Source organism: Lampetra planeri, chromosome 11 (genome assembly GCF_965212315.1).
Source record: "Lampetra planeri chromosome 11, kcLamPlan1.2.h2, whole genome shotgun sequence".
Classification (NCBI taxonomy): Eukaryota; Metazoa; Chordata; class Hyperoartia; order Petromyzontiformes; family Petromyzontidae; genus Lampetra; species Lampetra planeri.
Window position 1 is genome coordinate 3411564 of NC_136117.1, and position 26808 is coordinate 3438371.

The following is a 26808-nucleotide window of genomic DNA, read 5'->3' on the forward strand; positions in this document are numbered from 1 at the left end:
ATTAATCTTCGTTCTTCCATTGACTGCCCTTTGTCAATGCACTGCTGGTCGGATGTCTTTCCACACCGTGCCGGTCACGGGGGTTGTTTGGTCATACTTCACTTCGCTGGTTCATGCGAGTTTGTAAAATGTGGGGAGGCCAGGACCGGTTTAGATATCACTCAGCGCCAATTCTGGCCGTGAATGGGAATCAAACTCAGGCGACCAGGTTCATAGCGCAGTCCGAAGAAAAAAAAAATTCAGTCTGGTCTTTAAATCACCGATTGTCACAGCTGAGCAGACTTGGCAGAGACGGTGGTTGCTGGGATTATTGCTCCAGAAATCAAAAGCACCGTTCAATTTAGGCACCTCCGTTGAATGTCTATAAAAGAATGTCACGACACGGGTGTTGATGTTGGTCAGTTGAATATTCAGCCTCAAGCCACTGCGGTCCGCGTACGTCACTCTCACAGTGCGATTTAAAATCTGAGCCAGAGGCTGACAGGGTATCGTCGGTCTGGAGGCAATATAATGGATAGCACCTCGTGTGGAATCGCCAATGGTCGTTCTGTGGAGGGAGTGGCCCTCAACACGAGGACGTGATGAGGTAAAGGTGAAGCCCTGCAATTCCTTGCTCACGCCGCTGCTGGCGGAATGACCTCCACTCGAGAAAGCTCTAGAGAGCACATCGTGGTGAGGGTGTCTTTCACATTCGACAGAGTTTACTCCACCACACACGACCTGCCGATCGACTGGGGTTGTCCATCAATGTTGCTGAGAGGACGGAGGTGGAAAGGGATTCATGAAATGTACCCTTTCTTTCAACTGCCGCATAAACCATCACCACGCGAACTCCGCTCATCCTAGCAGCGGCTTTTTGGCTCGGCATCGAACAAAGATGGTCACCGCATCACGCGCTTTCAGATGCGCTTCTGCGGCCGTCTGGAGCGCTCTTCCTTCCAATATTAGGAAGCCACCGGAGCTGTCCACTTTTAAATGATCTCGATTGAAAACTCGTTTCTTTAGAACTGCTTTTTGTATTTCCCCCACTAATGCTCGTTTGGCTATGTACGATGCAAAAGAAGTTGAACATACACACACAACACACCTAGAGAGTGTTGACCTTACTCTTTCACGCTGGCCAGACTTCTTGGAAGGGGCAGCAGCACCCACACTTTACCTCACCACACGCAACCTGCCGATCGACCGGTGATTCATGGAGAACGAACCATCGACGCACGAGTTTCGCAAGCCCAGTGCACTCCCCATGACACCGCCGCAGCATTCCCAGAGCACATATATATAATCATGGACTTCTACCCTCAATATTAAAAGGTATGTAAAGTGAACGTATTCTTAGGTTTTTTCGGTAAAGTCACGTAGGTAAAACATCAAAATTAATGAAAATAATGTTTTACCTACGTGACTTTACCTACGTGACTTTACCGGAAAAAACCTAAGAATATGATTCCTTGCAGTCACGAAAGCTTCAAATCTAGAATTAAAGTGAACGTAATGTTTGTTTATATGTTTTATTATGTGATTGTGTAATGCACTGTATTTTATTCGTGTTTAGTGAAGAAACAGACAACGAAGTTAAGCGATGATACGCCTGACCGCAGCCGTGGTTCCCCTAACACCCTATTTCCCAAAGGCCCCTCTGTGTACCGCACCAACCGTGGATTTGCCTACGCGGCATTTCCCAGGAACCTAAACCCCGCGGTTGGTGAGGGATTGCTGCAATATTATTGGACTCTGCTTTGTGGAATGGATGATGCTGATCAGCTGCGCACTGGTTGGTGAGTACCTGCTCTCCAAGGCTCCGACCACCAGGGCGATGAGATAACTGGGTATCTGTACCTGCGAGCACAACACAGAGTGCGTGTTAACACGGTAGAAGCAGCACACCAAGCACGACCGCGTTCTGATGGCAAAGGTGAAATCGTGGCAGAAACCACACTCTGTAGTGACCTGACCTTTAGACTCGCGAACGTGGTCACGACTTAAATTATATTATGAACACACCTAATTCATGTAAATTAATCGTCCCCAATTGTGGTATATCTCTAAGTAAACTATCTATCTGGGCGACACTGTGCAGGCAGATGGTGGCAAATTTCAACTCTTGGTTTGGTGTTGTCTCAGCCCATCATTTCATCATCATCATCATGACATCTGTACTGTACTATAGTGTGGGCAGTCAATGGCGATCGTCCAGAGACTCGTCCCTCTACTGTACCAATGTGGAATTTCCACCAGTGGCTTGAGCGTGGCGACACCGATTTGTTCCGATTACCGACAGGGAGACATGGCCACCCTCCCATCGCAGGGTGACGTTCCGTGCCTGTGCGTCTCAAGGGTCTAGGCGAGAACAAACAACGGCTACTGCTGTAACCCGAGTCTCGTTTATAAAGTTAAAAACACTCCTTCTCAGAGTGACTGACATTTTACAGTGATGTCGTTTTTTGTATAATTGAAAACAATCTTATTCTTGGATCTTTCGGTAAAGTCACGTAGAAGGGAAATAATAAAATAATAAAAATAAAACATACAATTCTCACGACGTTTCGGTCACAACACAAGCAACCGTCCTCTCTCAAGCAGCAGGACGGCTGCTTGTGTTGTGGCCGAAAGTTCGTGAGAATTTTATTGTTTTATTTTTATTATTTAATAATTCCCTTCTACGTGACTTTACCGAAAGATCCAAGAATATGAATTCCTGCAATCACGAAAGCTTTACATGGAAATGAAAACAATCTATTCATATCCGAGATGCAATAAATATTTTTCGTTCGTATTGCTCGTGTAGACGACACAGCTACAACGACAATTTCATATTCAGGTGGCCGAGCCAAAGAATTGCGTCAGGAGCAGCGGCGTGTAATGCCGTGACGTCTCCTATACACTACTATATACGACTACTATATACCACTACTATATACTACTATATTACTATACGAGTGTATATAAAACGTTTATAAATGTACATACATGTTTAATAAAGTACAGAACTGTACAGTAAATTATTCGCTAATCACCTGGACGTGATAAATACGAAAGATGCGAGCTCGGTGGACTCGTTTCTTGCGCGGGCGATGCGGTTACACAGCCATAAAATCCACGTTCGCGTGAGGGCGGTGATTTCACTCCTCGCTTCCCGCCCCGTGCTGGGGTAGCGAAAGCCCGAGTCCCACAAAGTGTGAGCCTGAATCGGGGTCGGTCGGGTACTCTGAATCCTAACCGTATAATGCTTAGCCAGTGACAGGATACAGCCCATTGACATTGTGGTCCTCGTCGACAGCAGTGGTGCATTACAAACAATTGCAAGGGGAACAACAACTGGTCGTGGAGCTTCATCGCAGGCATGTCATACTATGTTCGAACAAAAAAGTTTTGCTGGCTGGATTCGTGGCTGCCTGGCCCAATGCCTGGCTGATGCCTGGCCAGATTGTTTTGAATGCCCCCCTGCACCCACACTCCACCCCAGCCGTGTATCCTCCGCAAACATGATAGAGGAGATAGAGGGAGGTGAGGAAAGTATTTCAACGAAACTAAAACTAGAAACAAAAACGAAAAAGTCAACGAAATGTATATATTTTTTATTTTACGACATAAGGCCCACTTCAGCTATATAGCTCTTTTTCAGAAGCAACCTGGCCACAAATAATAGCTCAACGAAGTGGCTTATCATGTGGATATTTATAGCAGCCAAATACTCTGAATGCACGTTCATTTTAAATGAGGGAAATAAATCTACGCGACCACGGGGAGAGAGAACATGCAAACTCCAAATATACAACAGGTGCTGGAGTCGGGATCGAACACACGACGTCCTGCATACCAGGCGAGGTAGTTACCATCTCGGCACCGCAGAAGTGAGATAGGGGAAGGAAGAAGAGGTGGAGAAGAACGCAGAGGAGAGAGGGTGTGGGGAGAGGGTGAAAGGGCATGAGAGGAAAGAGAGCAAAACAGAAATGAGGGAACGTGACAGGCAACGGCAGGGAGGATTAGGGAGAGGCAAGAGAGCCTGAGATGGCAAAGGGGAGAGGTGGCAATAAGGAGAGTGAATGTGAGAGGTGAGAAAAGGGAGAGAAATGTGGAGAGAGATAGCGGGGGAGGGAAGTAGAGTGAGATATACTGGAAGGAGGTGAGCGGGACAGGAACAAAGTGATAAATCGAGATGCAATGTGATATACAGTCGAGAGAAGGCAAGACAAATGTGGAGAGAGGCAGGGTTCTGTATAAGAATAGTTTTGCTGGCTGGGAGCGAGGGATAGATGGATGGTAACCGTCCAAAGGACGTGTGGGTTGCTAGTCCTAGTTAAAATATTTAATTGCAAAACGCACGGTAATTAAAAGAGGAGAGATAAAGTGCTACCTATTGAAGAAACGACACTCAAAACAACTCAGAGTTGTGGTCAACTCGGGTCATTATAGGAAGGCCGGAGGCAACACCTGTCAACATTTGAGAAATGAAACAGTCCGTTTGTTGCCCAGGACAAAAAGTGCGAAGACGTTTAGCAGGGCTGTGTTTTTTTTATTTAAAACTGGATAATAGCCATGAGCCAGTCCCTGCAGGAAAGCTGTTTTTCAAACTCAACACATTGTTGAAATACAATGCAAGTTAGCACGTGTTCAGTTGAAAAAAAAATGGGTACCATTAACTGAAATGCTAAATTCCAACGTTGCAGTGATTGAGCAGCATACTTCAAAGCATTGATTCGAGTTTATCAAAGGATTCATTTTAGGATACTTCTCCGAGTAAACAATTCGTAATACAGCATTATCACTTGTAAATGATACGATACCAAGATTGTTTTACTTGGGGGAAAAAAATATAACCAAACAAACCACCACGGTTTCTTGCAAGTTACATACGTGCTTAGGGCATAGTCCATCCCACTCGTTGGTGATGTATGATGACTCTGGGGCAAATAAATTGAGTACCACTTAGTGCACTTGCAAATCGAGATTTGTAATTCTCGCTACTGGGGTAGGGGCTCCACCAGTGGACTTAAGCGTGTGAACTTCCAGCCCTTAAAAAAGGCCAAACGCATTGCCAATTTATTGGCAATTTACGACTGTAATGAGATTGTAACAAAAGAAGAGCTTAGGAATATGTTCGTTGGTGAATAGCTTTTACCAAGATTCTGATCTCAGGATTGTTTTGAATGTGGGGAGGAAACGAGGTTTCTGGAGATCACGTCTACATCTCTATTATTCGTTCATTTGTTTCTCAGTCCGCTTGGCTTGGTTAGGGTCGCAGCAGCAGCATGTTGAGTAGGGCGGTCCAGACTCTAGCTCTTCCTCGGGAATTCCCAATGTTCCCAGGCCAGGCAAGCGACATAGTCCCACCACCGTGTCCTGGGCCGGCCCCGTGGTCTTCGCCCAGGGACGTGCTGCTGCTGCCCGGTCGAGTTCGAGGGGGAGTCTAATGGGGGGCATCCTCACCAGCTGCCCGAACCACCTCAACTGGCTCCTCTCGATCTGGAGGAGCACCGGCTTTGACTCTGGGGCTCCCCCGGATTACCAACCTCCTCACACAATCACGGAGAGTGAGCCTGGAAACCCTGCGAAGAAACCTCATTTCGGCCGCTTGTACCCACGATCTCATCTTTTCGGTGATTACCCAAAGCTCATGACCATGGGTGAGGGTGGAAATGTAGATTGCCCTGTAAACCGAGAGCATTGTTCGAGAACTCAGCTCCCGCTTGTTTATCCCGGAAAGCTTCACCGAGTCTCAATACTCTGGAAGATTCTGCCAAGTAAAGTAAACTAAAAATCTTATTTTATTTTACCAGCTAAGGCCAACTGAGCTATGGAGCTATTTTTTCAGAAGCGACCTGGCCACAAATGATCGCTCAACAAAATGGCTTATCAGGTGGAAATTTATAGCAGCCAAATACTAATCTGAAAACTATAAACTATTTTTATTTGACTAGGTAAGGCCCACTGAGCTGCATAGCTCTTTTTCAGAAGCCAACTGGCCAGAAATTATAACTCAACGAGTTTAACACGTAGGCTTTCGCGACCAATATTGTTCATAATCAACGATTTTTGGGTTTAGATCGCGTTATTTATAAATGTGTCGTAACCCTCCACCACCCGACACGGCCAATCAGTAAAAAAAAGTGTCACGTTGACAAAAGACAAATAGTTCACTGCTTTAGCCCACCGGTGTGTTGAAGCTAAAGCAGTGAACTATTTGTCTTTTGTCAACGTGACACTTTTTTTACTGATTGGCCGTGTCGGGTGGTGGAGGGTTACGACACATTTATAAATAACGCGATCTAAACCCAAAAATCGTTGATTATGGATAACTCAACGAAGTGGCTCATTATGTGGAAATGTATTGCAGCTACATACTCTAAATGCACGCTGTTTATAAATGTGGAGGGGAAAACCGGAGGACCTAGAGAAAAGTCCACGTGACCACTGGGAGAACATGCAAGCTCAAAATATACAGACGTCAGGGTTGAAATCGAACCCATGAACTCCTGTATACCAGGCGAGGCAGTTAACATTTCGCCACCATGGCACCCCATGTTTGTTTCACTTGCATATCACAATTTTTTTGTAGTAGGGGCCAATGTTGCAATGTGTCATCCAAATTGAGTAATTTGCAGTGTCATTTTTCAGAAAAGGGATATTTGGCCAATACCAGGATTATGGGTGTGCACTATAATGCCCGTATGTGTGTATTTCAAACTTCTTTCGCACCATACGTAACCAACCGTACAAATCAGAGGTGCAGGGGAAGGACAAAAAACTAAACACAAAAAGCAGTTCTAAAGAAATTAGTTTTAAATCTGGATTTAGATGCGCTTAATTCCAGTGACTTCCTAATATCCGTAGGAAGAGCATTCCAGATGGGCGCAGAAGCACATCTGAAAGCGCGTGATGCAGTGGCCGTCTTTGTTCGATGGCTAGCCAAAAGTCGCTGCGAGGATGACCGGAGTTCGTGTGATGGTTTATGGCTCGGCCATGACACATGGATACACCTCAAGCCATCGCATCAAACCGTCAATGACGAAGTTCGTCTCCATTGGCGGACGTAGGCCATGCATGAAAATTCTGTAATTCCAAGGCATGAACCTTTTTAACAAGTGTTATTCCTTTTATCAACCTCTGAAGGATGATGGGATGATTAACCCCCATGCCCACCAGAATTTCAGCTTCACCACCAGACCTGGGGGTCAATCACTATTGTAAAATGTGCAGTTTGTAATGAAACGTTAACACAACGTAATTGTAATTAAAGCGAACATTGCTGCTCTCAGCAAAATTACGAATGGCCCCAGGACTGAGTCAAGTATCCTCTGCCACAGTATCGCCCGTCCGGTTTACAACTCCCTGCGTTCATTTTATTACAAGCACTTTAACTTTTGCAAAACTCTCAACGAAGGATATTTCGCGACGTTAATTTAGCCGCTCTCCTTTTTTGGGCGGCTTCATCCCCACGGATGTCATCCCTCGTTTCACGCCGTCCAGAGATCCACTTGGTTTTGTTTTACGGCGACATCCCGAACGTGTGCTCGTTCACGGGACACACGTGCCTCCGTCTCTCCGCCTGCGCGTCTTTCCACGCTGCTACGCGACCTGGGTAAACACGCTAAATATATCGTTCATCCATCATGTAAGCCTCAACAGGTTGGTAATGCATATCAGTAGCAGGCGTGCGTTTCCAACGCACGTACGTACATACGCCGCATCATATGTTGCCGATTGCGTGTTCGCTTTAGCTTTCTCGCGGCGAGATTCTGGGATGCTATTGCAGGGGATGTTCACCTACTTACTGAAATCAAAGGCAGTTAAGTAAACAGTGGCGCAATGATCTGAGTAGCCTATTGGTCAATGGACTTCATTATACATTTTCTTTACTTCAAAATTAATATTTTTTTAAGGGTCTTCAACTGGCGACCCCGCACGGGACAAACGTGGGCCGAGAACGCTTAGTTATGGCCTGCTGAGAAATGAAGAGATACAGATGAGAGATAAACACGAGATAGAGGTGACAGAGTTGTAGAAAAGCGATAAAGATTAGCAAGATGAACAACAAGGAGATAAGAGAATCGGAAACACCAGATACAAGTTCGTGGTCATTTGTACTAATGTCATGGCATCACGAAGCCATGTAATGCCATTGCATCTGCGCATCACATGACATGACGTCATGTGACCCCACCAGCAAATGTTGACTTGTATTATGTGGCCATTAGAAAAATGTAGCTAAAGAACCCTGCTCTAAGGAAACTCTGCCTCCTGCCATAGGAATGTGCAAAGTGCCACTAATGACTCCGTGATGGGCCACCAACACTGAAGAACATGGCCCAATGCTTGTTGGATTACGGCGACGCTAAGACTTTTGAAACCGGTATATTTACGTTGATATTCATCACGACTCTCACAGTGACGCTGTTCCACTTGTGCTCAGAGTGCCGCAGCTGATCCAATGGTTGTCCTGGGAACTTTACAGGGGGGTACTGAGGACTTCAGCTGCTGTTGGAGTGATCTGGGGAGGCTCGTGGAGTTTGACATGCACACCACACCTTACGAGTTAAATTCCCTATATATATTTTTTTATTTACAGACCAGGTATGTACTTTGTGCTGATATAGCACTGACATTGTACAAGCTCTCATCCTTCCATGGTGTATAAAATAAGTGCCACTTTGTGGTTATATAGAAGGATGCCCCCCCCCCCAACATTGTGGAATTGTGGAATTTCATCCACTGGATCAGCCCGAGTGGAGACGCATGCTGCCCCATTGCTGAATGTATGTATGTTGAACTTATTCCGCCTCGCATCCGTACGTAGCCAACATGATAATCGGTGGTGCGGGGGAAGGACAACAAACTAAACACAAAAAGCTGTTATAAAGAAATGGGTTTTCAATCTAGATCATTTAAGAGTGGACAACTCCAGTGGCTTCCTAATATCGGAAGGAAGAGCGTTCCAGACGGCCGCCGAAGCGCATCTGAAAGTGAGCGATGCGGTGACCGCCGTGTTTGTTCGAAAATTCATCAATGTACGGGTGCATCATTAAACATGCCTTTTGTCATTAACATGCCTTTTGTCTAGACTTGCATTGGCATGTTTGGCTCATTGCCATAACCGCCCCAACGCTGGACATAGATACACATGTCGGTCGGGGGCACAGCACAGCACAGGTGGCTTAGCGGTCAAGCGAGCAGCTCACAGTCGGAGGGTGTGAGAGTTTGAATCCTGGTTGAGGGTTGACTCAGTGCATCAGCCCTCTGGGATCGATCAAATGAGTACTGCTTGCTTGAGAAGTCAACCAACAGTGGTTGTTCTGTGGAGAGACTCGCCCCCACCCTAGAAAGGTGGAATTTCCACCACTGGCCAAGGGCTGTAAATTAGAGATGACCACTGCTGCTGCCTCAGTGGCCACTTGAGCAGGAAATAACTCTTGACTTTTTGACCATTAAGCTACCGAATGTTTCCACGCCCAAGGCCAGTAGAGGGTGAGCTGCCACTGTGTGTGTACGCGTACGGGGACGTGCGCACTCGGAAAAAAAAAAAATACAGACACCTGTGCGCGGATGGCCTCAAGGTAAATAGCAGGACACTGAAAGCAAAATGTGGCCGCTCTGCATGAAGGCCACATGTCAAGCGGCTATCCCTGCGAGCCGAGCAGAGCGACCCCCTTTCGTATTTATCACGGGACCTCTCTTGCCACTATCAAAATATAAGAATAGCTTTTACCCTTTCCGGCATTAAACAAGTTGTGCAAAGATGTTAAAACACACCAAACTGAAACCTTTTGCAAGGAATCCTATCTGCGTTAACATGCAAAAAAACACATGCTCTGGTAGTGCGTTGTTTGCCTTTTGGCATCCTCTGGTCTACCACTGTTTGAGACGAGGCTGTAAAGAAAACTGTCTCTGGTGTGGACCAATCAGTTTCAAAGGCAATGCATCATATACTACCAGAGCATGTTTTTGTTTGCATTTTCACCACAAGTATATGTGGTTAATGCAGACAGTATTCCTTGCAAAAAGTTTCAGTTTGGTGTTTGAACATCTTAACACAACTTTTTATTGCCAGAAAGGGTAAAACCTATTCTTATACCTTTTCATATTGCCGCCCGACCTCCCCATGTCCGGATGTTTGCGTCGCGGTGACCTTCACCTGGAGTGGCCACTTCAGGAGATTATTCAACGGTGCTGGCGTCATTCGGAAATTGGTGGTCGACCTTTTTATTTTGAACCACAACAAATGATGTAATCGGCCTACGACAAAAATCGCCTGGAATATCTCGTCATATTTATAAAAGCTTAGCGGGCTTTTGAAGCCTGGATAATATTTGAGTGGGCAGCCACCAAGTAGAACACAACAGGGTGGTGTGGGCTGCATGGCTGTGTTGTGAGCAACAGGGGGCAAAACAATCCACAGTTGTCATGCATTATTATACTCCCTCACCTACGATCCCCACCTTCACAAACCCGCCCTGACCAGCGTGGTAAAAGTATGGACAAGTAATCACTGTGAGCTGCACGGCATGGGTAATAAGAGACATGTGTAACAATAATGCATCACGATGTTGACCAGTTCCACATTAATGAGTGTCTGGCTTGCGGGAGGACCAGAGAAAAACGCAAGAATACAAGAGAATAACCTAAAGCGCCGCGCGGATAGAATCAACAATCCATATCTCTACCGCAAAACTTCTGACAACCTCGCAGCTACTCCTGCAGCCACTTCATGAGGCCTCGATCAGCCACAATAATGCGGTGGGTATTTCATGGCCTCGAAAAAAAAAAGTAGCTCACCTCATATATCACTCATCTGATGTATTTATCAACATCAGTCCTTAGAATTGGGCTGGGCTGAATAAGATGTGTAAAACATTTGTCTGTAGCCATTGATTAATGGGTCGAGACCCTTTGGCTCCCTGCATTTGAAAATCAGGTGGTTGTCGGCATACAAACCAAAGTTCTTTGCCGCGCTGGCTTAGTGTCCCGAGAGCATTCGTTGTCCCTCCGAGGCACCCAGCCACTTCTTAAAGTGTCACGATATTCAATCGGCGTATTATTCAGCTCACGTGATGTGACGGTGATTCTCACTTAGCTTAAGCGAAACTCTTTATCTGAGCCAGCTAACAGCAGATCATTCAAACTGTTGCAATGGCAGGCGCCATTCAAAAAAGCAACTCGGCAGCACTGTTTCAGGTCGAGATGTGTGCAACGTGGTGGTGAGATGTTAACTACCTTGCCTGGTATACAGGCGGCCGCGAGTTCTATCCCGACCCTGATGCCTGTATATCTGGAGTTTGCGTATCTCTCTTCCCGTGGCCACATGGATTATTCTCCGGGTCCTCTGGTTTTACCCTCCACATTTAGAAACATGTGGTTAGAGTATTTGGCTGCTATAAATTTCCACCCGATAAGCCACTTCGTTGAGCTATCATTTGTGATAGCCAGGTCGCTTCAGAAAAAGAGATACATAGCTCGGTGGGTCTTACCTGGTAAAAAAAATAGTTGAATAGTTTTAGTTTTTAGTTCGAGAGGGGGCCAGATGGTCCGTGTTCATGGGAAATAGCGGACAAGTTAAATTGCCTATTGCCTATCTCCTGCTCGTGAGCAAACGCCGGGGGTAAACAGTCAGCCAGGCTTGTGTGACGCTTGCATTCCAACAGGCCGCCTAGACAGTGCAGGCCCCCCACCGACTGGGGCGGTCTCCTCGTCGGTAGCAGCGATTTAACGCATTCGTCATTTGTGACGTCCAAGTTCCATGCCTTGGTTGGCATGGGACTCGTGGTCAACAATAGAAATCATTTTAATAAAGCACAACATTTGGGAGTGTTTCGAACCCCTTGCGATTAATACATGTGTAGTGACAGTGCGGAGCGATAGCGGGACAGTGTAGCTCCCCGCGATCATGGTTACTAATGGACGAGTTAATGACGAGTTAACGAGCATTCATGAGGCGGGAGCCAATGGCGGGGAAGTGCTGCTAATGGACGAGTTAAGCATTCATAAGCCGGGATCAAATGGCGGGGAAATCTGAGAAAGACGTGAGCGGCAGGGCCAGATGCGGTGAGGAGGATTCAGGCTCAGGGTGTGGCCGGAGCGGGCGAGCATCAATAGCAGCGTGAGCGGAGGCTTGGGGCTGCTTGGTTTGGGGGAACTGCCGTGGTCGTCACCTGGGGTCGGGGCTTGGGAGCGAGATTGTCTACCGATTAAGGTTGTGGCTCATCACCCGAGTGTACGGAGCCACGTGTGTTATGTGTCGAGTTGTTATTGGACTGTATTTTTAATAAACAGAGGACAAGACGGAGTCTCTGAGAGCTACAAGACACATGCGAGTTGCATACGTGAAATAGCGTACATAAGCATAGTTTAATGTCTGATGCTATCTATCGACACACGCATGACGTAACAACAACACGTTATATTCACGTACAATGTGGAGGCCATTCGACCAATTCGGTTCGTGTTTGTTACAAATCTGCTATGTGTTGTTTAAGTTCAAGAAAGCGGCAACTTTGTACCAAACGTAATTCGAAGATTGTTCTCAAGGTCCCAAACTTGGCTGGAATTTGGGGCCGACAGCAAACTCAGATACAAATATAGTCTAAGCTGCTAAAAGTTCGTGCAACTAAGCCACTGAAAAACCAAGCCAATGAGAAAACTATTTTTTTTCCACGTGTGAGCACAATGTAGCTGACTTATCACTCATGTCTTTATCCATTAGGCCCACTGGGTTGGCAATCGTGGCAGAGAAATGTTACACCCACCGACTCTGCTTTGAATGCATGATCCACACCATAGTGCTTGGAGTCTGTTCTTCTCCATTCACAAGTCTGGATTCTTGGTTCCCTGGCCGCACTACTCTACCATGCCTCATTTATTTTTTTACCAGGTATGTGTGCTTCTTCCACGCACTGGTACCAGAACGTCAAACGTTCGGGTCGCTGGCCTGCAACGTTCCCTACGAGTTCAACGAGTCAGACTTGCGTATCAGCGCACGGCAGGTTCAGTTAATGCAGTGGGTTCGTAATGTATGTATGTTGAACTTCTTTAGCACCGTACGTAGCCAACCATCCCAATCAGAGGTGCGGGAGAAGGAGAACAAACTAAACAATGTATGCATGTTGAAGTTCTTCAGCACTGTAAATAGCCAAACGTGCCAATTGGAGGTGCGGGAAAAGGGCAAGAAACAAAACGATGAATATGTGTGTATGTTGAGTTTCTTTCGCACCGTACGTAGCCAACCGTGCTAATCGAAGGTGCGGGAAGACAACGAATTAAACACAAAAAGCAGCTTTAAAAGAAACGAGTTTGTCAATCTAGATGATTTCGAAGTGCATCACTCCGGCAGCTTCCTAATATCAGAAGGAAGAGCGTTCCAGACGGCCGCAGAAGCGCATCTGAAAAGCGCGCGATGCGGTGACCACCGTCTTGTTTCGCTGGTTTGACAAAAGCCGCTGCTGCGAGGGTGACCGGAGTCCGCGTGAAGCTTTATGCTCCTTGACGAGATCAGCGAGGTAACGTGGTTCATTGTGGCAAGCACTTTGTGTGTAATGAGTGGGACCTTACAGGTGAAGTTGACTTACGGGTTGCTTAAACTTGTGGATGGTGAACTCTCCATTGGTGGGGTCAGGCTCACTGCCATCGGACAGGGCACTCATCAAAGCCACCAGTGACTTGGGCACAGACACCTGGAACACGGGGACAGAACAAGAATCACTCCTCTTGCATTGTAAATGCGACGTCAACAGTGGGCCACAAGCATGTTGTCCATTAAATCGGTTTACATACGAGTAGCCCCAAAAGTTAGTCGACAAGAGGCGGACACAGTTAGCTATTTGCAATTAACTTCTATTCACATCAAAATAGCATGATCTTGAATTTATTATCACAAACATGCACCTAACAAAGCGACAAGGAAGGAATTGACATAAAATAAATTAATAAGTTGTACTCAATCTTGGGAAAATCATTTTGGGCCACCCCGTGTATCTGAGTCACTGGCATTGTGGCAAGAGCACCCAACGCACCATTGGCAGCTGTTGTGATCAAATCTTGTTTGTGGGTTGACTCAGCCCATTCCAATGCAGCCACGGACCCTGCCACACAATTGTGGAATTACCACCGCCAGCTCCAGGTCACCAATGGAGCTGCATGCAACCCAATGCTCAATTGAGGATGGATGGCGGCGCTTTCATTTTTTGGATTGGCATACGTACGTGTATTAAATTCTGGCCTGTGTGGAATGACCTTCAATGTATTTTCCATCCGCCTCTTCTCTTTCCATTCGCGCAACAGAAAGGTCAGAAATGTAGTCGTTGTATCCCTCGGACAGGCCCCTTCATTGCCCCTATTTTTGTGTTGTTGTTTTTTGTTTTAGCAGGTAAGGCCCACTGAGCTATGCAGCTCTTCCCCAAAGCGACCTGGCCACAGATGATAGCTCAACAAAGTGGCTTATCACGTGGAAATTTACAACTGCCAAATACTGTAAATGCATGTTGATTATAAATGTGGGGAGAAAACTCTGAAAACTCGGAGAAAAACATCCACGCGACCACGGGGAGAACATGCAAGCTCCAAATATACAGCAGGCGCCAGGGTCAGGATCGAACCTACGACCTCCTGTATACCAGGTGAGGCAGTTAACATCTCTCAAACAGGCTCCATCTCATTATTTGGGTCTTTCGGTGAAGTCACGTAGATAGGTTCAAATAAAATAACAAAAAATAACCAAAAATTACAAAAAACGACAACGTTGTTGTTCATCCTGAATAATCTACGTTCTCTGTCTACAGACTCCCCAACACGTGGACCTGGAACCGAGCTGGGGTCCGGTCCGTTGTAGCTAGTTACGGTGTAACTAGTGCAGTTAGCCTGGTGGTCACCACCATACGTTGTTATTTTGTTAAGGGGCAGTTACCCCCTGTGTTGGTGTTAATAAATGTGTTGCCTCCAAAGTGTGCGTCTGCGAGTCAGTTTGAGCCCACTGCATAACTACTGCCGCAGACACAGCTTAGTTTGTAGACGCCGGGGTATTGCATGTTAGGGATCACATCAGGGGCGGTTTCTTCATTAGGGCGATTGGGCGACGCACCACCAATGTCATTCAACCATAAAGTCACGCTAGCCGTCACTGTGCCTCTGGATATAGTCCAATCAGCGTCATGCTACGTTCTGTGGAGTACCGCCTCTTTTTGGGCGATTTCCCTCCAGCTGAGAATCGCCCCGAGTGGTCCCATAGACTTACATTCAAAGATGTTTTTTTTCGAACGGGGGCGCTGCAATGCATTCTCTATGGCTTCCGGGAGGGTTCGCCCTAACATGCTTACGTCATCATACGTAAGCACGTTTCATCCAACAATATAATTTGTCGCCACCTAGTGGAATCTTTAATAAAAAAAACTTGAGTGGTTTGTTTTAATAGTGAGTATAGAAACAAACAAGATGTATTGTAAGAGTCACTTTATTTTTCATTAATATTAAAGAAGTGAAGTTGCCTTTACATGCTTAAGCTGTTAATTTATCCATTGCATGGGTGGACCTTATCCTTATCAATCATCCAGACATTTGCCCCCCCTGAGAGATTTTGCAGGAGCCACCACTGGATCACATCCTTCACAGATGGGATCAGATCACGAATTTCATGTACTGTGTTAAATCAAACCTGGATCTTGTGTTTGCTCATGATTTTGTAGATATTTTTGGTGACCCCTGCTTTGTATGGCAAGGTGATGGTTTTGATTGGGTCCTCAGATGGTTCTTTGCCAACGGTTGGGGTGATAGCTTTACGGATTGTGTAGTCTGAATAACCATTCATCTTGAGAGCTTGGTGTACGCGTTTCAGTTCACTGGCTAGATGATGATGGTCGGAAATACATCGAGCTCTATGGTGCAGCATCTCAGGGTAATGAGCTCACTCCTATTTGACAGGAAGCAGAGCCCACTAGGCATCTCCAAATGCACTTAAATCGCTCGGTACAGCTGGCGTTTTCATTTACACGGTCGCGGATGGTGCATACCATTATGGGTCAAACATTTCGCTGGGTTTTGAGATCCTAACAAAAAGATATCCGATTGCCCCTGCATAACTCAATGGCCCTGCGATGGGGAAGAGTTGAATTAATTGACGCGCCGGTATCAGCGCTCCGAAACCCAAAGTTTAGTTTGGCAGTCGTCTCTTGTGTGAGCATGAGCACGTGTGTGGCTATTTAAGGTCGTGACTCCGCTTACAGAATGATTTACTTAAACGCCGTAATTTGGGTATAAATAGAGCACGGGTTCCATTAGACCCAGCCAAGGCTTTGGGGCAGCAGTAGGCCCAGTAACGCCATCCGCGCACGCAACGGCCAACTGCTGTCAGGTAGCTTAGGCATGCTAGTAGCAGTTTATACGGTTTACAGCGGCGTAAAAGCCCACTTAAGGCTTACACAAACAAGCATATAAACAAACTGTGAGGGCTGCGTGTAGGCGGTTGGAAAAGGAACACTCTGATGAATGCACAGAGGCAGGTGTCGTCACACAAACAAAGTGACGGAAAACTGATTAAATGTTCATCCATGTCAATAAACAGATAGTTGCGGAATCTTAAACGTGCATTGCTTAACAAGCTTAGGCTTTACCCTTAACATGCCTGGTCATTGCTATGGCACCAAAACAAACTTATTAGAGCAAAAAAAAATAGCCTTGCAAACATTTGAATCCAATTCCTTACAACTACAGAATTAGACGGTGACATTTGAGGTGGCTGGGGGGACTCGGGGGGGCGGCTAATGTCTGGGTCAGAGAATTTAAATCGGCACCACTAATATCTTGGGTTTGAAGATAGGCAGCCACACAAGGTTAACGTTTCTAGCCTCAGCTCAATCATCAAAGGCTACACAATAAACTCACAGAGTTTAATAGCTAAGAGCAGATAAAAAAAATCCTTTTATGAAAGTGTAATTAATTATGAGGATGCTCTGGTGGTGTAGTGGTGAGCACACTGGACATGCAATCCGCAGGTTGTCGGTTCGATCTCTTGGCACGGCAGTTGAAAACAAATGGCACAAGTTTCTCAAATCCCTCGGCATCTGTCCACCCAGCAGTGTCAATGGGCATCATGACAGTTAATCGACTGGCGGGTCACGTGTGGTGGGATAAAGTGTGGGTACTCCCACCTATTTCAAGATATCTGGCGAGCGTGGAAGAGTAGGCCAATAATACCCTATAGAGGGGTTCTCAAGAGCTCCCTTCATTGGAGGCCCTTCCACTAGTATAGGTAAGAGCACGCAGACGCGGGGCTGCACTTTTATTTTTACCAAAAAAAAATGCTTAATAATTCATCGTGTCTTAAGTGTTATGTGAGAACAAATTGACATGTGGCTGTGATTTTTTTTCCTTTAAAAAAGAAGAGCCGGATAAACAGAGCGAGAAGGCACCACCTCGAACACCGCACGTTTATTTATTTTCTCGAAAACGTTTAAACTGCCGGGCGGCAGTAAACACCGCCTGCGCAGCCTGCATCAGGGTCAATGCCCAGGCAGATACCGCAGAGGTCACGGTGGCCGGTCACACAAGTGCAGATCATGCCCGACAAAGATTCACGCTTTGATCCACGTGCCTCGTTTCCCTTGACTCCCACGTCAAAAGGTGGGGGCTGGCAAAGGTCTTGTCACGGGCTCCATCTGATTGGCCACCCACAGTCACCTGACTGGAGGGTGTGTCTGATCACATGATAATTGCGACTCGCTGTGATTGGTCACCGACGCTTTTTAATTGCCACTCAATGGGCACCGGGTCAGGAAGCCAACAGCCCCCCCTGATGAAGACTGCAGCTCAGCGGGTCAAAGGTGGAGATGAAACATTTCAATGTTTCAGGCTGAACCTTCCACTTCTGTTTGTGCTCAACAGCCGATTTCTTGACATGCGAGAATACATAACGTAATCCTCAGAATCATGTTCTGAAACTATATTACTCAAATAAAAGTATTTATTTGAGCAAACTCATCCAAGGCATTTCAGGAAGCGCACCTTCCAGCTAAGAGTACGCCAGCGATGTGACTACAGAACGGTGTGTGTCATCTTCCCGGGAGTTCCAGCAAAATGTTTATTAACCTCATGCCATGACTCCAAGAGCACATTAGTATGCCTAAATAAAAAGCCCATTTTTGAGATATGCCAATTGTGTTAGAACACAAGTCCAACTCTCCATGCCAAAATATTGTTTCCATTCTCTAAGTTTGTGGGACTTGTAGACAATGTTTATCAGCAGCATTTGTTTAAGCAGGCAAACTTAGAACCGGTTTTGACTTTCTGAGCCTCATCAGAAGTCAGTCCCTTAAACAAATGCTGCTGCTCCGTGCCAGGTGTTATCTGCGATAACAATTCAATCAGCCAGACACCATAAACCCATAAACCTGCTGAACACAACTCTTGTTTATAACGGGTGTCAGAGGCATCACTCTGAATTCGGTTCATTGTTTTATCATTTAACAGTCCAGCAAGAATAATAAATGGCGACCTGGCTGACTGATTATGGTTGCGCCAGCACAGCCATTAATTACTTGCCACAGCAAAAAAAATGGTAATTCAACTGCAATAAAAAATACTAAAACATAAAGTGTTGAGATTCGAAATTCTCATCGTGATCCGAAAAAAAAATCTACGCGAAAAATATTTGCGACCGAAAAAAATGAGGTAATCCATCGTGCGTAATTTAACCCGTAGACTGCGCAGTGTAAGTGTAAGAGTTCACAACTGGTCTCAGAGAGGGCCTTAGTGGTGGAGGTGCTGCTTGCGAGTGCACTGCGGTGCATTTCACTCGGGCACCGCTGCGTCATTACCTTGGCATCGTAGGTGAACTTCAGCGACGGGGTGTCCTGGCAAGGGACCATGCTCCGGCAGTGAATTGCCTGCAGAGACAGAGTGGCGGTTTGCGTGAGTATTGCAGCTGTCGACACTCGATACACATTCACGTGGCATTTTCCTCCGGGTCCTCCGGTTTTTCCCTCCACCTTGAGAAACGTGCGTTTAGAGTATTTGGCTGCGAAACATTTCCACGTGATGATAAACCACTTCGTTAGGCTATCATTTATGGTCAGGACGCTTCTGAAAAAGAGCTACTCTGTATGTAGCTCAGTGGGTCTTATCTGGTAAAATAAAAAATAAACTTTAGTTTTAAAAGTTTTGTTTACATTATAGCTTCTTAAGATCTTGTTTTATTTTTGGGAAGAGTCCCGTCCATGTCAGTGGCTCTTCAAGTCAAGCATCTTTCCAGGCAGGGATCTGCCATCGCATTTTGTATTTAAATACAAACATTAAAGGCTCAACGGGGATAGTGCTGGTCTAGTCTTTAGTGTGCAGTCCCATTAATCCTACTGGTCATCTGTGAAAAAGAGCTTTATAGCTCATCTGATTTCTCCAGGGATAAATAAAGATTCTGAATCCGGCAACTTGAGTTCAACTCTCAGCCGCAGCTAAAATCAGTGGTGAGTAATATTTGAATGGGTCCTGGTGTCCCCTTTTAGGTGTAGCCACGAAAGTAATTAACCACTTGACGAAAGCACCGCTGTGTAGCTGACAAAGAGCCAAGGTGGCCTAATGAGATGTCACGGCAAACATTGACCTTGAACAAATACATTTATAATTTGATACAACGAGAATCAATACAATGCTGGAAGAAGGCACCCCCCTTGGCCATGTGAGTCATAGGGGTTTGCTTTAACCATTCCTTAGCGTGCTGGTCAGCGTGGTAAAGGGTGGGGGGTAGGGGGTGGGGTGGTGGTTCCGGGAACGGTCCAGAAAACACTCGACCACTGATGTTAGCCGTGTCCAAAAAAAAAATCGAGTTAAGTGTTCGTAGCATAGTGCGCAAATCATTGCGTAAACTGCTCCACGCCGTGTATATAATACGCCCGAGTGATTGAATGAACCGACTGAATGGGAGTATCTTTTCAGTGAGAGATCGTTGTACTCACGAAAGATTTCTTAACAACTACGCTTCACTTGATGTACCCCCTGAAATGGCCTTTCACAGCCGCAAACGTGTTAATGCGACCGCTTCGGCCACGTTAAACTTTAACGCAGTGTTACATAAGTTGACAGAACATTAAATGAGCGGTAACTCGGAAGATACAATCATTGACGATTCTACCGGCCAAAGCTGGAAGGCCACAGGTGAGTTCACTCGCCAATGGGCCAAGTTGCAAGGAGTCAACAGTTTGGAATGACTACGGCAAGCTAAACCATCTACAGCTAGACGTTAAAGCTCCTGAGTAACATTAATGATATTTGCGCGTATTAATGTCATAGTCCCATAGCCCATCATGATCAGCCGTGGTCAATCCACTACAGGGTTATAAGCCTTGATCCTGTGATATAATAATTCCCACCTGCAGGTATATTGAACTTCTATTGCACCGTACACAGCCAACCGTGCTCATCCACGGAAGGACAACAAAGTAAACACCAAAAAAGTTGAAAAGAAATGAGCCTTCAATCTAGATGATGTAAAAGTGCATAGGTCCAGTGGCTTCCTAATATCGGAAGGAAGGGCGTTCCAGATGGCCGCAGAAGCGCATCTGAAAGCGCGCGATGCGGTGACCGCCTTTGTTAAATGGCCAGCCAAAAGCCGCTGCGAGGATGACCGGAGTCCGAGTGATGGTTTGTGCTCCTTGGCGAGATCGGGAAGTTGGGACAGACGAAGTCTCCTCCATGTCGTTCCGTGGTCGATCCGGCCCCCAAACACCCCCCCCCACCATCCCCCTTGTTTATCCTGGCCTGTACAGGTGGGGACTTGCCTTATGATTGTTTTAATTAATCATCATCATTACGATCCACGGGCAGATAGACCCAAGAAGTGTCCATTGCACATTCCGTTATTTGTTTCCACTTTCCTCGTCTGTCTTGTGCCAACATGCTCAAGAGGTGCCACATCTCTTACGTTGTCAAGCCATTCTCTGTTAGGTCTTCCTCTCTTTGTTCTAATTGCATTGTTTTTAAAGGTTTTATTGGAGAATAATCGTTTGTGTGCAGGGGGTCTTGGTTTTTGAAAGTTGCCTTTAAATAAATGAATGTGATTGATTGAAGAAAGATGATGATGATTTTGGCAACTCCAGCACGCAACTCTCACGATCCCATTGTAAGCATCAACCATGATTCGTGGTTGCGATTCCGTTCAAGGACAATTTCTCACACCTCACTATTCCCATCTCGTTCATATTGTTTCTTGCTCGTACTGCCTTCTCGTTGTTTCTTCTCGTCTTTTGCAACTTGTTCGTTACGCAAGCCAACACGCAGCATCCACACACAATGTGTACAGTTTTCCCGCTTTATTTACGAACCTGCTATCCACGATGTTAACTATCCACGAATCACATTTGGAACTCTACACGATTGCATCGAGAGAAAGAAAGGTGAGATAAAGCGATGAGAGATAAAGTGATGACATTAAGCGATGAGTTAAAGTGATGAGAGTGACGAGATAAAGAAATTAGATAATCTAGATTCTAAGTTTTTGTGGACCAATTTCATTTTCCGCGAAATTTGCCAATCACGAGCATCACCGTAATGCATCCCTCGCGAAGAATGAGGGATCCTCTCATACACTTTGCATAAAATGTTGCTTGTCAATGTTACCATGCACGGTGTGCCGCGTGTATCGCGAGCATTAAGATCGATGTGAACCATTGAATCGAGGTACCGGTGAGACGGACCTCGCTAGGAACCCCCCACGGGGACTCTACCCACAAAACCCTGTTCCGCTATCTCCTTCCCGTAACTCCACCACCACCACCACGTCCCCCACGCTCCAATACCGTTGGCTCTCCAGAACTCGTTACCGCTAAAGTGATAAAACGCTGGGCGCGAGCTTCTTAAGGATCGACGTTTCATACGTCGGAGTGGTACCCGGCCCTTGACATCTTCTTCCACGTCAATACACCACCGCCTTCTTCTTCACTGCGGCCGTGAGAGAGATCCCGTGACGGTCCCGGAGGACAGCAGGCCATGCGTGCGTGCTAGCGTCGCGGCCCAAATGCGCCAGCTACAAAATGATTGCTCGCAAGTTCGTGGCTTGGGTAAAACCGGGCAGCAGCATCGCACCCTAATGGCAAACTATAGTCGTCGTCTATGAAACACAGAACTTTTGTGATCAGCTTGTGCTCTAAGAACCGCACAATTGCCAAATGTACTTACATCTTGTTATTATTATTGTGGCTAATGAAGTGAAAGGAAGCATAAGGAGTGTGGAGAGCAGTGTGGGGAAGGTGACGACACAACTGATCAGAAACCATCTTGCATGGTTCACAGCCAAGATGCCTCAGCGAGGCACTGGGAAGTGGTAATTTCACTCGTCCACTCGACCAGTGCTGGAAATTCCCCATTTCTATGGTGGGAGCCAGTATATCTAGGAGACAACCAATACAGACTTCCCACAACGTGGTATTCATTTGGTCGATTCTGGAGAGAAATTATAGACCCGAGTTAATCTGCAACCAAATGTGTAAAAACTGTAACTTGGGGGATATCAGATGACGTTAATGTGTTGGTGGTTTTTGATTAAAGCTTTGCTGATGATGCAAGCAAAAGTATCTCGTTTGCCCATGCACTGCATCATTTTACCAATTCGCTGCGCTTGGAGTGGAAACAAATGGCGCGCGGTGTCAAACGAAACTTTGGCGCAGCCGCCAGCCGAAAGCCAAACAGGGGAATGAATGAAAGAAACGGGGCAATCAATTAACAATCACGGCCTCGCCCGTCCTCGCACGGCGGGGCCAGACGGCAGCCGAGAGACAATGCCAGCATTGTTGCAGCCGCGACATTGGCACGAACGTTATTAATGTTGTAACTCCACACAAGGGCTGAGGGGCTGCCTGTTGGACCACACTTCCAAATATCTGTCTTTACCGCCCTGATATCTCAATCGACCTGTTATGCACAGGAGTCAAAAGCTCACTGGCGGTTACAGACTACCAATTTAAATCGACGCACATACGGGTGTTCATGGTTTGCGAATTGAAGGGTCATCTTTCGACAAAAATACCTGCGAACGAGTAAAGGCGTGAAGCGTATACCTATTCAGCACAGCGGTGCAAATGCAACTGGCTGAGGACTGTGGGACAGGCGGATGTTGTGAAAAGGTTTGATATGTGAACACCGATAATAAAAAAAAATAACAGTTAAACTATGGGCAAATATAGCACTGGGTGGAGATGGTTAATTGCTCTGGGCAGATATGTGACTGCCGGATATCTGACTGGCGGATATGTGACATCGTGCTGCACTGACAAAAGCAACGAGCGGTGCGCTCATCTTCTCTGAAGGCACTAATTCCATTGGTGGACATTCAACATTCCTCTGGCTGGGACCGGTCTGTCCAAAGCATGAGAGCACTGTTGACATCCCACGTTGCGGTGTCTAATTAACCCGCCAGGGACGATGGGCGGAGTTGGCCCAGGACCGGGGTGCGAGCTCAGAACCTTTCAACGAGCGAGCCACTCTGCCGCTGGGCCACGCGGCCAGATCACAATCCATTATAAAAGCTCGGCGTTCCGTTTGTCCGTAATTTGTCCGTCAACTCAATTATAAGAGCCTTTCATAAGGCCTGAATCAAAAAGTTATAGAAAGTGGATGCCCCCAGATGTGGGGGTAAAAAGTTGATCTGACAGGTTGACAACAATTGTCGACCCCCCCCCAAAAAATACATGTTTTTTGTAGCCTTATATGCCTACACACCCTACATACAATAGAGTCAGTAGTATCATCTGCACACATTGGGAGGGGGAAGAGGACATCGATGGGGGCGAAGCGCTGAGAAGCCCTTCATAGGAGCTTAGAATAAGGCGGGCCGTAGTTTCGCCTTATTCCAGCTCCTGTAAAAATGTTGAAAGTTAAACTGTTGCTTGAGCTCAACCTTTTTTGTCAAGGCAATACAATCTGAAAATGTGATCTCTCCAACTAAAGAGTCCGTTCAAATATTTGAACGTCCTCTATTCATTTTCACCGTTTGCAACGTAAACATACTGCGCAGCGTCGATGACAATGATGGCGAATTGCTCTATGGCTGAAGCAAGCCGGCTCGTGCAGTGGGTGAGGAACCCGGAGAAACTTGGTGAGGAAGTGAAACGGCGTCTTGCCTTTGTGGTTAGGAATTACCGCTTTAATCGAACGCAGTTGGTTGCATTCTTTCGCTCCGACAACAGCTTACACGGTCACACGGGCAACGGATCAGCTGGCTCCCCGTCAAAAAAAACAATCCCATTAGCATTGCACACAGGCCATTCAGAGGGCACACATTGCGAGCCCTGACTGTGGGTCGCCACTATGGGAGGCTCCCGGGTTAGTGCGTAACTTAACGCCGGGGGTCGGTCAAAAAAGTTACCGACTTTTTTTTCTTTTCCGCGGCATGAATAATGCGGCTGGCGTCAGCACATTTCGCGAACTTGGCTGCGATCTCGGCAGCGCCGGGGGCCGCTATTCATAGACGCTCGGTCGCTCGCCCGCCCGCTCACGTGTCTCTACGGCATCAGCACATTCATGGCCGGCGCTGCATTGGCGGAGCAAAAAAACCTTCACGTAGGAAGCAACGCAACTATAGCTTTATTTTATAACGGTTCCGGCGTTACTTTTAGTTTAGGAGCGTAAGTCTAATTTTGCTGGAGCGTGGCTCCTACCCATACGAATGTGGAATTTTTCACCGGGTCTGAATAGCGGCCTGTTGCACACAATATGAGCAAGTAGGTTTCTGAGTAACTTTTGCAGAGCCAGAGGGCCGCATTTTCTCCAGGCACCCGTGTCATTTTACATGATATAAGACTTGAAAATTAAATCGGCGAGATACTGAAAACCAATAAACTTGCCGAACAACTCTTGAAGACATGTTTACAGAGGGCATCAGATGTGTAACTCTTAATTTTAATGGTTGTTTTGATCAATTAACAGTCCAGCGAGAAAATACAAAAAATGCGAATGAAGACCTGCCTGACCGTACTTGCGTAACCACAGCCATGAATTACTTGCCACATAATGAGGTTGCAATTCATTTAACACTTTGAGCTGTGACATGAGCATACCACGACCTGTTAATAATTTGTGGGGTTTTTTTCTCCTCCAGATAATGATTGTTTTAACGAGTATGTCGCTTGATCGCAGTGAAATAAAAGCGTTTCCACGTTCAAACCAACGTTGTCAGCGCCGCCCTTATTTGTGGAAACTCCACATCCCTCTCTGGTCGTTAGCCAACCTCTTGACAGGGCAACCAGTATCAACTCCCCACAAAGTGACGGTGATTTTAATGAACCCTGATTCAAAGAAGGTCAGAGGCAACTCCCGACGCGAATGTGAACTGCAGCACTTATGAAATTAAGTGGAATGTGCCTGGCTGGATCATATCTCTTGAAGCAAAATGTAATCGATTAGCCCTAGGACTAGGTCGCTTCTGAAAAATAAGTTAAAACCTCAGTGGGCTTTGCCTGCTGGGATGGGGATGGTTTAGATTTATTTGTAGATTTTGGGGGGATTTGTTTTACCTATCTTGTACTAAGCACTCCTGTCGTGTTTTGTTTTGCATTGTTTGTTGTTGAAAATAGGGTTTCCCCTTTTTTTCTGGCAACAAAACAGGCGTTAAGATGTTAAAACACACAGATGATATTGTTTGTTGTTGTAACCGTGTGCCCCGACTGGACATTTGTGGAAAAAAGCTTCATAGCTCATCAGATTCTTCCAGTACAAATAAATATTCTGATTCTGATGAATGCTTCCGATGGCAAGTTTCAATCAGTAATATTGAACAATATAATCGCTAAACAAATTTTATAGGGAAGCACTGACCCAGAAGGCCCAGAGGCTGACAGATTCCGTGTTCAGATCTTTCAAGATGAAACCAAACCCCCAGCCCACTCACTGTTTACCGTCACTCTTGTGGATGTCGCAAAAGGATCTCTCAAATTTGCCAATTCCCCACCGAAAAGTGTTTTCTACTTCGTAAAGGACTCCGTTTCTGATCACTCATTATTCAAGGTTTAAGGTAATATGATTTTATGCTGGGCATTTAAAAGCATGACAATGAGACTACCTGAATAAATGTTAAGATGTTAATTTTCCTCATGACCAAATTACCTAGAGCGTGGTTGCCCGGCCTCATCAGAACTCAGAAGCTATGCAGGTTTGGGGCCTGAACAGGGCATGGTTGAGTGACTTCCAGCAACAAAAAGCATCGGTAGTCAGCACCATCGGCACTGGAAGGCATTGAAGCTCAGTCCATTGATGATACCGCACCTCCGATGAGCACAGCTAGCTACGTACGGTGCAAAAGAAGTTCAACATACGTACATCTACACTCCCCTCACAATCGCCAAACCGGACACTCACCACAGTGGTGTAAATACCGTACACATAACCCTCAGTGTCTGCATGGCACGGCAGGAGGCCCTAGTCTGTCAGTGACAAACGCGCTGTAGACGCACGCGTGCACGGCTCTATTCAAATGGACGTACGTTAGGCTAACATGCTCAGGGTTATATCACGTGATCTATATGGATTAGCTGCCGCTGATGTCTTCATATGACGCTTCAAACTCATAAATTTTGCCCTTTCATAAACCCAAAAAAAAATTCTAATTTTAATTATCACGAACCTGTGCCAATGAGATAATAGTAATATCATAACAGACTGCAGACAGGGTAACAATGCGGGACGAGTGGCATCTTCCATCGTTAACGTGAATGTACATAGAGTGACCCATTTATAGACACCCCACTCATTGCCAATGACCCTCTCCAATGTCTCCTCAATAGGCGACTTGATATCGTGAATATTGCAAAACCTGTGGCCCATGTTCGACTAAAAATCTAAACTACT

The 26808-nt window shown here is 46.1% G+C and overlaps 1 protein-coding gene across 1 annotated transcript in view; it reads right to left on the reverse strand.

Annotated features, from left to right (window-relative positions):
* LTA4H (leukotriene A4 hydrolase) overlaps positions 1–26808 on the reverse strand; it is a 118466-nt gene that overhangs the window by 56663 nt on the left and 34995 nt on the right. Inside the window, exons 5-7 of the mRNA XM_078598647.1 lie at positions 18795–18863; positions 13560–13664; positions 1787–1839 (exon numbers count right to left, since the gene is read on the reverse strand). Of these exons, the coding sequence (XP_078454773.1) occupies positions 1787–1839; positions 13560–13664; positions 18795–18863 (227 nt within the window). The remainder of the gene's footprint in view (positions 1–1786; positions 1840–13559; positions 13665–18794; positions 18864–26808) is intronic.